The 15,062-nt window shown below is 62.9% G+C and overlaps 1 protein-coding gene across 1 annotated transcript in view; it reads left to right on the top strand.

Moving 5' to 3' along the window:
- Nucleotides 1-633: 633 nt before the first annotated feature.
- Nucleotides 634-15,062, top strand: part of CD6 (CD6 molecule) — a gene marked incomplete at both ends in the record, with an annotated part of 30,523 nt that continues 16,094 nt past the window's right edge. The window contains one exon of the mRNA XM_080643249.1: nt 634-694. Within this exon, the coding sequence (XP_080499375.1) occupies nt 634-694 (61 nt within the window). The remainder of the gene's footprint in view (nt 695-15,062) is intronic.

The following is a 15,062-nucleotide window of genomic DNA, read 5'->3' as shown; positions in this document are numbered from 1 at the left end:
GGGTGCTGCAGCGCAACGGGTGGGGCCAAACCGTCTCTCAGGCCTTCCCGGTTTACGGCTCTGCCAGGACACCAGAGGCTCTCCCTCCCCAAGTGCCGGCCACACGTCCCTCCCTCTCCCTGTCTCCCCAGCCATCACTGCCCCCAGGGACAAGGCCACTCGCGGGAGAGCCAGGCTCCACGGAATGGGACAGGCAGTGGGCCCCTCGTTCACCTTTCCAACACGGACCAATGGCACACCTACTATGTGTCAGGTCTGCAGAAACGAGGCGTGCCGTGCCCACTTTCCATTTCCTTTGTGTGTGTGCGTGTGCGTGCATGTGTGTGCGTGCACATGTGTGCATGTGTGTGCGTGTGCGCACGCGTGCGTGTGTGTCCCTGTGACTCCTGGGTGCACCCAGGCGCAGAGGGCTCAGCGCGGAGGCAGCGGGCCTCCCTCCCAGCCCCTGCAGCCCCGGCCGGCTTCCTGGAGAACAAACCACAAGCAGAGGCAGGGCTGGGGCTCACAGGCTGGGCCGCCTGCGTGCGAGGCGCCTGCTCGTGGAGAGGAAGGGACCGGCGGCGGCGCAGCACAGGCCGAGCGGCTGAGGGCACCCCGCGGCCGGCCGCCTCCTGGCCCTGGGCTGCCGGAGAGATGGCCCCGGGCCCGTGGCTCCTCCTCGCGGTGGCTGGATTGCTGACGGCAGGCCTCTCAGGTAGCCCCCTCCCGCCGCCCGCCGCCCGCCTGGACGACGCGGCTCTGGCCTCTTGGCCCCTTCCCAACGGTGCCCTCCACTCGCCTTTCTGGGGCCGGGTCGCCCCAAGGCTGTGCTCCGGCACCAGGGAGGCCCCCGTTGTGCCCACCGTCTCGGGGCCTGGAGAGGGGACGGGACCCCCCGGAGGGGCTGGGCTGTGCCTGGACGGAGCCTAGAGGCCGCTGAGGCCGAGGTCAGGAACTGGGGTGCTCTTGCCAGCGGGCTCCCAGGCTCTGGGGGGGAGACGCCTCCCCCCGCAGGCTCAGCAACCCCCACCCCTAGTCCTGCCGACGCTCAGGAAGGAGCCATTTGCCTTCAGAGAGGACCGACCACAGGCGAGGGTGGGCCCCCCCGGGCAGGTTCTGGCAGCGGGGAGGGGAAGGCGCCCGGGAGGGGAGGGCAGCCGGTCGCTGGGGGCTCGGGCACAGCTGTGGGGGGCAGTTTAGGACACAAGTGAACAGGAAAGTTCTTGGTGGCACCTCCCTTTCCTCCCGAGCTCGCCCGGTGCCAGGGCCCTCATGATCGGGCCGGGCATCGGGTTTGGGCGCTGGGCTGTGGTCACTGGAGGCTATTGGGGGTTTTCGAGGGTGAACGCAGAATTCTGGGCCGAGGGCGTCTGGGTCCACCTGCAGCGGGGCGCCAGGGGCTTCCAGTTCGGTGCGAGGGAGGCCCAGGAAGGCCCCGCGGGAGGGCATCCGAGGCAGCTGGAGGCCTGGGCGCTGTCGGGGTGGGGGAGCTCTCCCCTCCGCCTCCCCGAGCTCCTGACCTCACCGGGGGTCCGGGAAAGCCGTTCAGCTCGGGGAGCGGGCACGTGAGTGCCTTCAGCGGTGCGGGTCAGCCTGGCCCTCCCGCAGGACCGGGAGCACCTGGGGCTCAGCCGCCTCCCGCCCTGAGCCGAGGCAGACGGTCAGAGTGGCCCCCTTCCTCCCCGCCTGCGTCCTCCCCGCTCTCGGTTGGGTCTGAAGGTCCGTGGTTCGGTGCTCGGGCCGGAGGACCCGACCTTGACCGGTGCCTGGCGGGCAGCAGGAACCCCGGCCTGGGCAGGGCTCAGGCAGTGAGCGAGGGGCCTCGCTGGAGCCACGTTCCCTCCACTCCGTCCCAGTCTCACCCTCCACGCGGGGACGGGGCTCATGCGTGTTTTTAGACCCGCGTTTGTGTTCGCTGGCCTCACCGGGGCCTACGCTTAGCGCTGAAAGGAAGCGATGTCACGGTTGCGAATGGAAAACGGACATCGCGCGCCGTGAGTAAGAGGTGAGGCCGGCAGAGGAGCCGGCGGTGGTGAAACCAAGTTCTCGCCACGAACCGAACCGTGGAAAGGACGGGAAATCGGGAGCCCGAAGCCGCCCGCCCCGGCGTCTGCTTCAGGGGAGCTGAGGGCAGGCGTCCTCAAACGACGGCCCGCGGGCCACAGGCGGCCCGCCGAGGACATGGATCCGGCCCGCCGGGGGCCGCTGCCTGTCCTGCTTAGCAGCCGATGTGTCCCGGGCCCGCAGTGTGCATAGGAATTTGTTCATAGTTTGTTTTTTAAACTATAGTCCGGCCCTCCCACGGTCTGAGGGACAGGGAACTGGCCCCCTGTTTAAGAAGTTTGAGGACCCCTGGCTGAGGGCAATGACAGAGGCGTCTGGCCCCAAACTGTTAGCTTTTCCCGACTTTGTGTTGTGGGGGGACTGAGCCCCTTTAAGCAGGAAACCGTTGGCTCGCTGCTCACTGACTCCTCCGTGGGCCCAGGGGTGTCTGCCCGCTGCGGGGACACCTGGGGGCAGGAAGGGCCTCCCGGGCAGAGAGACCTGTGGGCCTCGCCCCCAGGAGGAGGGTGGCTCAGAGGAGCCCCTGGTGCGGCCAGAGCGAGCCGACGTGGGGGAGACGTGACCGGCTGCCTGGGTGGCTCTCCCTCCGCCTGGCCCAGCAGGCTGGGGCCCCCGCGATGGAGCCAGGCCTGCCTGGGCAGCCGGGGCGGGGAGAGGAGGTCAGGACTTGCAGGGGGAAAGGAAAGGACGGAAACGAACGGAGAAAAGCGAGGAAAGGGAGCGGGAGCCGTGTGCGGCCCGGTGGGCTCACCAGGCTACGCCCGGGGCGGCAGGCAGGCCGGGGCCTGGCCCTCGGGGCCCTGGCAGACCTGGCCGTGGCCGTGGGTGCCCAGCAGGACTCCTCGGTCCTGCTCCCCTTCGCAGGCCCCGCTCTCGGCTCCCTCGGGCCTCGCACGGCTGTGTCTCTGCCCAGATGGCCCGGGCTCCGGGCCGGCCTCCGGCAGGCCTGGGTTTGTGCTGTTGAGTGAGTGACCAGGGCGGAGCCTGGGGCCTAGAGAGCCCCTTGCCAGTCCTCGGCTGGTGCTCCCTGGAGGCCGGGGCCCACCTCCCCTCCTGCGCCGTGCCTCCGTTTCCTTTTCGTGTGCCTCTGTTTTCTGATCAGCCACCGGGGGAGGAGGCAGAGGGAAGGAGCTAGAAGCCCACGACTGGGAGGACAGGGCGGGGTCGGGCGGCCGGACGTATTGCCCTGTCCGGGCCTCTGGTTCACCGTGGGCTCCTTCTCCTCTCTGGATCTCGGGGTTCCTGCGGCAGAATGGGGTGCTTTGGTTAGACAATCTCTGAGGGCTCGGTCAGATCTGACCTCTGCGTACGACGCGGTAACAGAGCCAGGCCGGGGCCCCGGGTCCTCTGGACTGTGGTTGCTGAGGACCCCCAGGGCTGCCGGTGCGCGTGGCCAGGGCGATCCGTGGTTTCTTTAAAAAGCCATTGTGGTTTCTTAGCAAAAAAAAATAAAATAAATTTATTTTCCTTAGCTTAGAAGTTCACCAGACAAATCTTATTGAGTTATCCGCCCGGCAATTTTCAGCAGCGATGCTCCAGGGCCCTGTACTGTGTCCGTTACGATGCCAGTAAATCAGGTCTGGGCCCCGCGAGGTCTGTGCGTGCGCCCCGCAGCCCCGAGGACAATGTCGGTGCACAGTATTAGAACATTTACGAGAACCTCATATTCAGGGGTCCTCAAACTTCTTAAACAGGGGGCCAGTTCACTGTCCCTCAGACCGTGGGAGGGCCGGACTATAGTTTAAAAAAAACACTGTGAACAAATTCCTGTGCGTTGAGCACGCGGAGGTCGGAGCCGAGACGCGGCGGCCCGGGGACTGCACGGAAGGCTTTGGTTCAGAACCATGTAAAGCCTGGTCCGTCACTGCCGTGTGAATTACAGGCGGAAACGGTAGTATCTGGCTCTGTGGGTCCAGCAGATCTTACCCCGTTGTCTTACCTGTCCCTTGGTAAAACGGGGCTCCCGGGGAACGGAAAGTGACGCACGTAACGGGGCAGAAGGAGGTTTAGAGCTGTCCCCGCAGAAAATAACACAATAATTCGTAAATAATAATACGGGAACGAACACTGTGGGTCTCGGACTCACAGCTGTAACCCGCTTCTCCCCACCCTGGCTGTGCTCAGAGGGACCAGCACGGCCTGGGACATGCGCAGCTGCGTCTGCAGATGGGACACATTGGATTTTCTTACAAATGCTCCCAACGCCACTAAGAAACCAAGCCTTCCCCAGGGCGCCCGAGGGTGCTTTCGATCTAGTGAGCTAACACAGACACCCCGTGCAGGGGTCCTCAAATACGGCCCGCCGAGGACATGTATCCGGCCCGCCAGGGGCCGCTGCCTGTCCTGCTTAGCAGCCGACGCGTCCCGGGCCCGCAGTGCGCATAGGAATTTGTTCATAGTTTTTTTTTTTTTTTTTTTTAAATATATTTTATTGATATTTTACAGAGAGGAAGGGAGAGGGATAGAGAGCTAGAAACATCGATGAGAGAGAAACATCGATCAGCTGCCTCCTGCACACTCCCCACTGGGGATGTGCCCGCAACCAAGGTACATGCCCTTGACCGGAATCGAACCCGGGACCCTTCAGTCCGCAGGCCGACGCTCTATCCACTGAGCCAAACCGGTTTCGGCCATAGTATTTTTTTTTAAACTATAGTCCGGCCCTCCAACCGTCTGAGGGACAGGGAACTGGCCCCCTGTTTAAAAAGTTTGAGGACCCCTGAATATGAGGTTCTCGTAAATGTCTAATACTGTGCGCCGACATTGTCAAACTCTCTTAAAAGTTCCAGTTACATTTCAGCTAACATCCATGAGCTGATCGCCCCCGGGAGAAACACCCAGCCGGTGGGCGCCACACGGAAACCCCGGCACTAGGCCACGTGGGTTCCCCAGCCCAGTTCTGGGGGGCCAGGCCGCATGGGTGTTCCAGCCCAGTTCTGGGGGGCCAGGCCGCATGGGTTTCCCAGCCCAGTTCTGGGGGGCCAGGCCGCGTGGGTGTTCCAGCCCAGTTCTGGGGGGCCAGGCCGCATGGGTTCCCCAGCCCAGTTCTGGGGGGCCAGGCCGCGTGGGTGTTCCAGCCCAGCTCTGGGGGGCCAGGCCGCATGGGTTTCCCAGCCCAGTTCTGGGGGGCCAGGCCTCACGGGTTCCCCAGCCCAGTTCTGGGGGGCCAGGCCTCACGGGTTCCCCGGCCCAGCTCTGGGGGGCCAGGCCGCGTGGGTGTTCCAGCCCAGTTCTGGGGGGCCAGGCCGCATGGGTTACCCAGCCCAGTTCTGGGGGGCCAGGCCGCATGGGTTACCCAGCCCAGTTCTGGGGGGCCAGGCCACGTGGGTTCCCCAGCCCAGTTCTGGGGGGCCAGGCCGCATGGGTTACCCAGCCCAGTTCTGGGGGGCCAGGCCGCATGGGTTCCCCAGCCCAGTTCTGGGGGGCCAGGCCGCGTGGGTGTTCCAGCCCAGTTCTGGGGGGCCAGGCCGCGTGGGTGTTCCAGCCCAGTTCTGGGGGGCCAGGCCGCGTGGGTGTTCCAGCCCAGTTCTGGGGGGCCAGGCTGCCTGGGTTTCCCAGCCCAGTTCTGGGGGGCCAGGCCTCATGGGTTTCCCAGCCCAGTTCTGGGGGGCCAGGCCTCATGGGTTTCCCAGCCCAGTTCTGGGGGGCCAGGCCTCACGGGTTCCCCAGCCCAGTTCTGGGGGGCCAGGCCGCGTGGGTTCCTGGCCCAGATCTGGGGGGCCAGGCTGCATGGGTTACCCAGCCCAGTTCTGAGGGGCCAGGCCGAGTGGGTGTTCCAGCCCAGTTCTGGGAGGCCAGGCCTCAAGGGTTCCCCAGCCCAGTTCTGGGGGGCCAGGCCGCGTGGGTGTTCCAGCCCAGATCTGGGGGGCCAGGCCTCAAGGGTTCCCCAGCCCAGTTCTGGGGGGCCAGGCCGCGTGGGTGTTCCAGCCCAGTTCTGGGGGGCCAGGCCGTATGGGTTCCCCAGCCCAGTTCTGGGGGGCCAGGTGGTGTGTGTTCCCCGGCCCAGCTCTGGGGCCAGGAACTGTTGCTTAGCCTCGCTGGGCGTGTTCGCGGCAGGGAAGCATCCGGCTCGCCGCGGGAAAGGCAGCTTGGAGGACGCGCCCGAGGATGCCGAGCCCGCAGTGCTCCAAGCGTCAGCTCACGCGCGCCACGCGGCAGGACAAGGGCCCGCCTGGGGCGCAGGCCTGGTGGTTACAGAACGCTCTGCACGTTGAGCTCGTTTGCCCACATGACAACCCATTGTACAGATGAGGAGACTGAGGGTTGGCGAGGCCGAGAGACCTGCCCAAGGCCTGCAGCTGGTACGCGGCAGGACCTGAGCTCAGGTCTCCTGACTGGCAGCACGGCGCTCTCACCGCGTGTCCACGGTGGGCCTCAGTTTCCCCAGCTGTGAGTCGGGTGGATGGCCAACTCCAGGGCCCAGGCTGGGATGGGGCTCCATGAGACGTGGGCTGTGAGGTCCCTGGGGAAGCACAGGGCGCCTCGGGGTGCTAGAGAGCCTCGTGGTCACCACTGCTGCTGGGCGGGGGCCGGGGCAGGAGCTCCTGGGGACAGCAGAGGGAGAAGCGAGGGAGCCCCGCTCCCACCCACACGTCGTAGACCCGACTGCCTTCTGCCCGCAGACGGCCCCGGGAGGCCTCCAGGAATCCGGCCTGGGCAGCGGGGCAGGGCCCATGGGAGAGGAGGAAGCTGTGAGGTGCTGGCCTGGGGTCCCCTCATGCGAAGGGATCCCTTTGAGCTCCTCCCCTTGCAAGGGAGGCGGCCCTGGGCCTCCGCCGTGTGCTGGAGGGTGGGGGCACAGTAGCAGGTCCAGCCTATAAGCGTCCAGGCCACGCAGCCACTGCATCGTGATCCGACCGGGCTGGGCGGTGCCGGCGGACGCCCGCGAGTCTGGGCAGCGCTGGTGGCCAGGGGCCCGTGGGGACACAGGCCGAGAGAGAGGAGGAACCTCGGAGCTTCTCCAGGGGTCTTGGGGTTCCCATCTGAGCACCCCACTTCCAATTCGGGAGCCACCTACTGAGCCCTGGGCCAGGGCCTGGCGCCGCCCTGTCCGCGTTACAGAAGCGCGGGCGGCCGGCTGCTGACGAAGCGGGACCAGAGGCTTCTGGCCACCGAGCCGCCCCGCCAGCCGCCTCTTTCTAAGTGGGGTTCGCTTCGGTATAATGTAATTTCTCACCTCTAGCCAGGGTGCCTGGGAGCAGGCTGGGGGGCCCGAGGCAGGGAAGCAAGCCCAGGAGGGGCAGATGGACCCCACTCTGCCTGGCGAGGCGTCGCCTCCCCCACTTCCTTCACTAAAGTGAAGTCAGCACCCCCCTGAATGAACCCCGCTCCTTGGCGACGTGGGCTGCTCTCTCCAGATAGAACGCTAGAAACTCCGTGAGGACGTGTGAGCGGGGAGACCCCCCGGGTCTGATGTGTAAGCCTCCTGTTCCTCAGAGGAGGACACTGAGGTGCAGGGAGGGGCGTGCCCAAGGTCACCAGCAGGTGACAGGCGGGTCTGCCAGAGGGTGTGACGGGGCCGGGGCCAGCCAGGCGGTCCTCCGCTCCCCATCGATGGGAGATGCAGGGGAGGCTCGGCCCCACGTGGCCTCCCTCTCAGCAGCTTCCCCAGCCCTCCCATCCTCTGCCTTCTTTTCTTTAACTTGAAAAAATATATATATATTTTATTGATTTCAGAGAGGAAGGGAGAGGGAGGAAGAGATAGAAACATCAATAGTGAGAGAGAATCACTGACCGGCTGCCTCTTGCACACCCCCTCCTGGGGGTCGAACCCACAACCCAGGCATGTGCCCTTGGCCGGAATCCAACTCGGGACCCTTCAGCCTGCAGGCCGGCGCTCTACCCACTGAGCAACACCGGCCAGGGCTCTTTAACTTTTTATTTCAGCACCGTTTCTCACGCACTGAGAAACTGTAAGTCCCGTGTGTGTTTCACTCAGTTGCCCAGCTGTGAGCATCTTACCACCATCACGGCGTCATTGTCTCTATTTTTCTGAACCGTTAGCGAGTAGGTTCTAGTAGGTTCCTTTCTCCTAACTACGCCAACGTGTCTTAAAACGACCTCACATAGCACAGCACCCTGAGCAAAAGCAGGCGATTCGCACGGATGGAATCTATCAGACCACCCACGGGCCTTTCCCGGATTTTGCCCATTGTTCCGACAACGCCCTCGAGGGCAAAAGAAAATCCCGTCGGGTGTGCCGCGTGCCGTCCCGTGTCTCTTCACGTTCCTGTGCTCTGGGCCGCCGCTCAGACTGCCTTTCTCTCCCGTCCGCGTCGCTCCTTCCGAAGGGAACAGGCCGGTGACTCGGCAAAACGTCCCTCATCCGGGCGTGTCCGCTGACGCCTCGCGATCAGACTGAAGCCGTGCCTCCTGGCAGGAACGTCTACAAGTGGCCCCGGCCTTCGCCTCCCACACGGGACCTGGGTTTCTCTCTGAATTAGTGCTTCCCGAGCAGCTCTTCTTTGGGATCGCAAGTAAATGCCCGTGGCCTCTCACTCTGGCCATTTATTTGTTTATTTAGAGTTTTATTGATTTCAGAGAGGAAGAGAGAGAGAGACACATCCATGCTGAGAGAGAATCACTGATCGGCTGCCTCCTGCACGCCCCACACTGGGGATCGAGCCCACAACCCGGACATGTGCCCTGACCGGGAATCAAACCACGACCTCCTGGTTCCTAGGTCGATGCTCAGCCACGGGCCGCTGTGTCCCCCGTGCATCATATGTAGAGGCACGTGGGACCCGCTGGGAAACGTACTTAAAAAGAAAAGGCCAGTCCGGCCGGCGTGGCTCAGGGGCTGAGCATCGACCTAGGAACCAGGAGGTCATGGTTTGATTCCCGGTCTGGGCACATGTCCGGGTTGTGGGCTTGATCCCCAGTGTGGGGTGTGCAGGAGGCGTCCGATCAGTGATTCTCTCTCATCCTGGATGTCTCTCTCTCTCTCTCTCTCTCTTCCTCTCTGACATCAATAAAACTATAAATAAACAAATAAATGGCCAGAGTGAGAGGCCACGGGCATTTACTTGCGATCCCAAAGAAGAGCTACTCAGGAAGCACTTATTCAGAGAGAAACCCAGATCCCGTGTGGGAGGCGAAGGCCGGGGGCCACTTGTAGAAGGAAGGGGTTCCGGGGTGCAGATCAGCGAACTCAGCCATCCTGATGCTGAAGCGTGCTTTTCACCCCCAGGCCGGCGGCCCCCACATCCGCCCTCCTGCGATCTCTACAAACGCTTGTCCGGGGAGACAGGGTGCTGGGCCCAGTCCGAGGCTCTCTGCCCAGTCCTGACACGACAAGGGTTTGAGGGGAGACACCCGCGAGGGGGTCCCTGTGGGAGGAGTGCTGGCCCCGCTGTGCAGTTGTTTTTTTTTTTTTTTAATATATTTTATTGATTTTTTACAGAGAGGAAGGCAGAGGGATAGAGAGTTAGAAACATCGATGAGAGAGAAACATCCATCAGCTGCCTCCTGCACACCTCCCACTGGGGATGTGCCCACAACCAAGGTACATGCCCTTGACCGGAATCGAACCCGGGACCCTTCATTCCGCAGGCCGACGCTCTATCCACTGAGCCACACCGGTTTTCGGCTGTGCAGTTGTTTTTAACAAGCGCTCCCGTCGCTGGTCGTCCCGCTGGGATCGCTTGGCCGAGGGCCTGGCAGCTCGGCACGGTTACTCTGCTCTCCTTTAAATTAGCGTGTAACGTGGGGACAGGCTCCTGGGGAACGTGAGGCCTCTCCAGCCTTCCCCGCCGGCTGTCGCCCAGGTGAGTGCGGCCGGAGGCAGCTAGGACCGCGTGCTGTAACTCCATCGCTCCTCCCACCGTCCAGTTGCTGGCTTTCCTGGCGGCTCAGTGGGAGGGAGCCAGTCGGCTCAGTGCCTCGACGGCGGTGGCAGACGGGGCGCGGGCGTGTGCTCCCTGCGGGATGAGCCTCGGACGGGCAGCCGGCATCTCGCCCCCCTCAGATTCTGGAACTCGGCCGGACTCCTCTCTGCGGCCAGGGCCCTGCTCCCTCCCTCTTTAGACTTTTCGCCTTCGCTTGCCGAGCTCCTGTGTTGTGTTGGGCACTGGTTTCGGGCACTGAGGACACGGGACCAGGCCCCGGACGTCAATGAGCGTATATCCCGATGGGCAACAGGCAAGCACATCAGGGAAGTCGTAGCATTTCCGAGGAACGTGGGCAACCAGGAAAACACGGCCAAGCAAGGGGGACGGGGCGTGCCTGGGGTGGGACACAGAGAGGCCCCTGAGGCGTGTGAGATCAGGTGGGTGAGATTAGCTGGGAGGAACCGGCCATTCAGGGCCGCGGGGACAGCAGGTGCAAAGGCCCTGGGGCAGGGGTGAGGCTGGCCCCTGGAGGAGATTACAGAGCGAGGGGCGGGGACGGAGAGGTTGGCAGGAGTCAGGGAGCACAGGTCACGTCGGGGCTTGGCACTGACGCAGGGGAAACGGGAAATCCTTGATGTGTAAAAGAATGTGATCTGATTTGCCTTCGCGTGGATCCTATTATTTAGCGAATATTTTTTTTTACCAAATCTCCATTTTTTTAAAAAATATATTTTATTGATTTTTTACAGAGAGGAAGGAAGAGGGATAGATAGTCAGAAACATCGATGAGAGAGAAACATCGATCAGCTGCCTCTTGCACACCTCCTACTGGGAATGTGCCCGCAACCAAGTTACATGCCCTTGACCGGAATCAAACCTGGGACCTTTCAGTCCGCAGGCTGACGCTCTATCCACTGAGCCAAACCAGTTTTGGCCCAAATCTCCATTTTTAACATACGTTTATTTAAACCTCGAAACCTTCCATCACTATCCCAGACCTCAAGCCAGCGTGACTCCAGCTACGAGAATAGATTCCCAGAGACAAGGAAGACCCTGAGGTCCGCATCACCAGCCAGCCCGCCCGCCACGCCCGAGCCGGCGCCCCTGTGAACGGGGTTAGGGGTCCAAGGCTGAGCGGCACCCCCAAGGCCCCGCGGGCTCGAGGACCGAAGAGCTAGGGAAGGAACAACCTGCTTATTTGCGATTCAGCGCCCGTTAGCCTGGGACCCTAAAGGGACCGCCGACCGCCCGCTGGGGAGAGGCGTCGGCGGAGCCGTGGGGGTGGTCGAGCACAGTCTGGCCGGCAGCCTAACGTCAGAGGCCGCCAGAGGGGAGGCCCCCGCCCCCCGCAGTCAGACCCCCACTGGTCCACTCACCCACGTACCCTGAGGCCCCGAAACGGGCAGGGACTTACCCAGGGTCATAGCGAGAGCTGGTCTCGGCTCTGTCATCCCTCAGGGTTACTCCCACCCGCTTCCCGCTGAAAGTGAGACGTGACATACACGTTAGTCATCCTGTTGTGAGGACGGTGCGAGGACCACGTTGGAAGAAGCCCGCCCCAGAGCCCTCACAGCACGCGGCCTCTCGTCTAGAAGGAGGGGGTGGGCATGACGTTCTGGAGGCCAGCTCGCAGCACAGAGTCCTCGGTAAATGCACGCACCCGTCGGGTTTGAATTGGGCGGCGCAGGGCCCTCTGAGCCTGGGGCGTGCCATCTGACCGCCTGGCAGCCGCAAAGAAGGCCTAGTTCGGGCCGGAACCCGAGCGAGCCTCGGGCCAGCACCACAGGAGCCTGTTTCCATGGCAACTGCCGTCCACATCTCGTCTCCTGGACCACAGGGCTCAGTGCAGAGCCAGGGAAGGGAGCTGCCGGTTGGGAGTGGGGGCAGCTCTGCCGAGGCGCCCCGGAGAGACGGGGAGGGGGCGGGCATGGCCCCGCGGGCGCCGAGGACGGACGGTTTATGCCTCGGGTGGGAGGAAGATGCAGGTGACCCTTGAGCAACAGGGGTTGGCACTGCGTGGGTCCACTCACGCGTGGATTTCAAAAAGCAAAGCCCACACGTCTATCTCCTCTTCCTCACGATTTCCTCGGCGCCAGCGTCTAGTCTGCAGCTGGCTCTGTGGTGAGAGCCCAGCAGGGGATACACACAGCCTGCAACGCACGTGCTCACGGGCGGTGCGTGTCAGCAGTAAGCAGGAGGCTGTCGGAAGTTGAGTTGTGGGGGAGCCCAAAGTTCTACGCAGACTTTCGATCGCGTGGGGAAGGGGGGGGGGTTGGCACCTCTGACCCCCGCGTGGCTCCAGAGTCCGCTGGGTGGTCAGTGGCCAGCGGCCTCCCTGTCACTCAGGCCTGGGAGCAGGGAGCAGGAGCGGCAGCTGCTGTGGCCCGTGAGCCGAGCGCTTCACAGACTGTCCACGCGCCCCCAGAGCACGCCGTGGCCGTGCCCGCCCAGGGTCGGCGCAAACCGCAGTCCGGCGGGCTCGGCTCGCCCGGCCACACGGCAGAGGCGGCTTTGGTCACTCCCCTTCCCCGCGTCTCCATTCTCAGCCACGAAGGAGGACTTTCCCGGGGCGCGGCCGTGGGCCTCTGACTCCCGGACCCTCCCGATGACACTCATCCCCGCTTCCTGCTCCGGTCCCCCACGCGGTGCCGGTTCAGCGAACGCTCATGGACCGGGTGCGGGCGGCGACAGGCTCACTTCTCAGCTTTGGGGATGTGGTCGCTCGCACGGCCTCACGTGTCTGAGCACCAGAGATGGGGGCCGTTCCAGAAGTCACCGGGCCGCCTGCTCCCTCTCCGTGCCGTGTCCGTGGCCCCCCTGGGGCCGGGGGTGGAGAGGAGGGGATCGGACCCGGGCGCGCGGGGTGTGACGTGGTGACAAAGGGCAGCGGGACAGGCTGACTCCTCTGACCCGGGGGACTGGCGCCCTCTGGGGCGGGGACCCCTGAAGCCTTGGCCACCCCCTGTCTGTTGGCTCGGGCTGCGGACGGGAACGGAACTGGGGACCCTTCAGTCCGAGGGCCGACACTCTATCCACTGGGCCACACCAGCCAGGGCTCAGGGGATTTTTTTTGAGAGCAGCGCTCACCATCGTCCGGCGCCTGCATGGGGGCGGGTGGGAGGCGGCGTCTGCTTCTGCTCCGGCCGCACAGACGTCGAGAACAGAGAGCCAGGCTCTCTTCCCGGTGCGGGGACGGGTGTGCGTGTGCGTGTGTTTGTGTGTGTGCATGCGTGTTTGTGTGCGCGCGTGTGCATGCGTGTGCATGCATGTGTGCGTGTGTGCGCGTGTGTGCGTGCGTGTGTGTGTGTGTGCGCCTGCGACAGGAAGTGAACCTTTGCGTGCGTCTACTGTTAACAATCTGCCTTGGCACCGACGGGCCTCGGAGCTGGCAGCTCCTGCTCTCGCTCAGCCAGTCCAGCCACGAACACGGAGCTGGGCGCCTGGGCTCACAGGGCTGACAGCCTCGGGCCTGGCCTGCGGGGCGTCCTGGTCCAGCAGGGACCCGTGTGCCTTTACGCAGGACCAAGTGGCTCCCGGAGCCAGAGAGAGGGAGACAGACCGCCAGAGCCCCCACAGACACACACAGACACACACACCATGGTGCACACAGGATCACAGCCACACACACACACCCCAGACTACACACATACACGCACACACATCCCACACTACACACACACACACACACGCGTGCGCACACACCCCATACTACACACACACACACACACACACACCCCATACTACACACACACACACACACACCCCATACTACACACACACACACACGCACGCACGCATGCACACACACACACACATGCACGTGCGCACTGCAGCCAGCACCCCCAGCCCCCCACCTCAGCGGCACACGTGGGAATATTGAAACCCGCCCTGGAGCCCTGGGACTGTTGCCATGGGAACCTGGATGCCAAAACCCTAACTGGAGGGCGTCCGGATTCCTGTTCTGAATACTCATTCGTGGTGGAGTTTGTGCTCCGAAGGAGCCATTTCTCCTCCAGGGGTCAGGCTGGGCAGCCAAGCGGGAGTCGGCGAGGCCGGGCCCTAAAGGCCTGATTGTTTCCTGTCTGAGTGATGGAGTGGCCCAGGTGGGTGCTGGGGGGAGAGCTGTGTCTGCAGGGTGCGCGCGCGCGCGTGTGTGTGTGTGTAGTATAGGGTGTGTGTGTGTGTGTGCGTGCGTGTGTGTGTGTGTGTGTAGTATAGGGTGTGTGTGTGTGTGCGTGTGTGTGTGTGTGTGTGTGTGTAGTATAGGGTGTGTGTGTGTGTGTGCGTGCGTGTGTGTGTGTGTGTGTGTGTAGTATAGGGTGTGTGTGTGTGTGCGTGCGTGTGTGTGTGTGTAGTATAGGGTGTGTGTGTGTGTGCGTGTGTGTGTGTGTGTGTGTGTAGTATAGGGTGTGTGTGTGTGTGCGTGCGTGTGTGTGTGTGTAGTATAGGGTGTGTGTGTGTGTGCGTGCGTGTGTGTGTAGTATAGGGTGTGTGTGTGTGTGCGTGCGCGTGTGTGTAGTATAGGGTGTGTGTGTGTGTGCGTGCGTGTGTGTGTGTGTGTGTGTAGTATAGGGTGTGTGTGTGTGTGCGTGCGCGCGTGTGTGTGTGTGTGTGTGTAGTATAGGGTGTGTGTGTGTGTGCGTGCGTGTGTGTGTGTGTGTAGTATAGGGTGTGTGTGTGTGTGTGTGCGTGTGTGTAGTATAGGGTGTGTGTGTGTGTGCGTGCGTGTGTGTGTGTGTAGTATAGGGTGTGTGTGTGTGTGCGTGCGTGTGTGTGTGTGTGTGTAGTATAGGGTGTGTGTGTGTGCGTGCGTGTGTGTGTGTAGTATAGGGTGTGTGTGTGTGCGTGCGCGTGTGTGTAGTATAGGGTGTGTGTGTGTGTGCGTGCGTGTGTGTGTGTGTGTGTGTAGTATAGGGTGTGTGTGTGTGCGTGCGCGCGTGTGTGTGTGTGTGTGTGTAGTATAGGGTGTGTGTGTGTGCGTGCGTGTGTGTGTGTGTGTGTAGTATAGGGTGTGTGTGTGTGTGTGTGCGTGTGTGTAGTATAGGGTGTGTGTGTGCGTGCGTGCGTGTGTGTGTGTGTGTGTGTAGTATAGGGTGTGTGTGTGTGTGCATGCGTGTGTGTGTGTGTGTGTGTGTAGTATAGGGTGTGTGTGTGTGTGCGTGCGTGTGTGTGTGTGTAGTATAGGGTGTG

Source organism: Plecotus auritus, assembly GCF_963455305.1.
Source record: "Plecotus auritus genome assembly, chromosome: 9".
NCBI classification, from domain to species: Eukaryota; Metazoa; Chordata; class Mammalia; order Chiroptera; family Vespertilionidae; genus Plecotus; species Plecotus auritus.
This window is presented reverse-complemented; position numbering and strand designations above follow the sequence as displayed.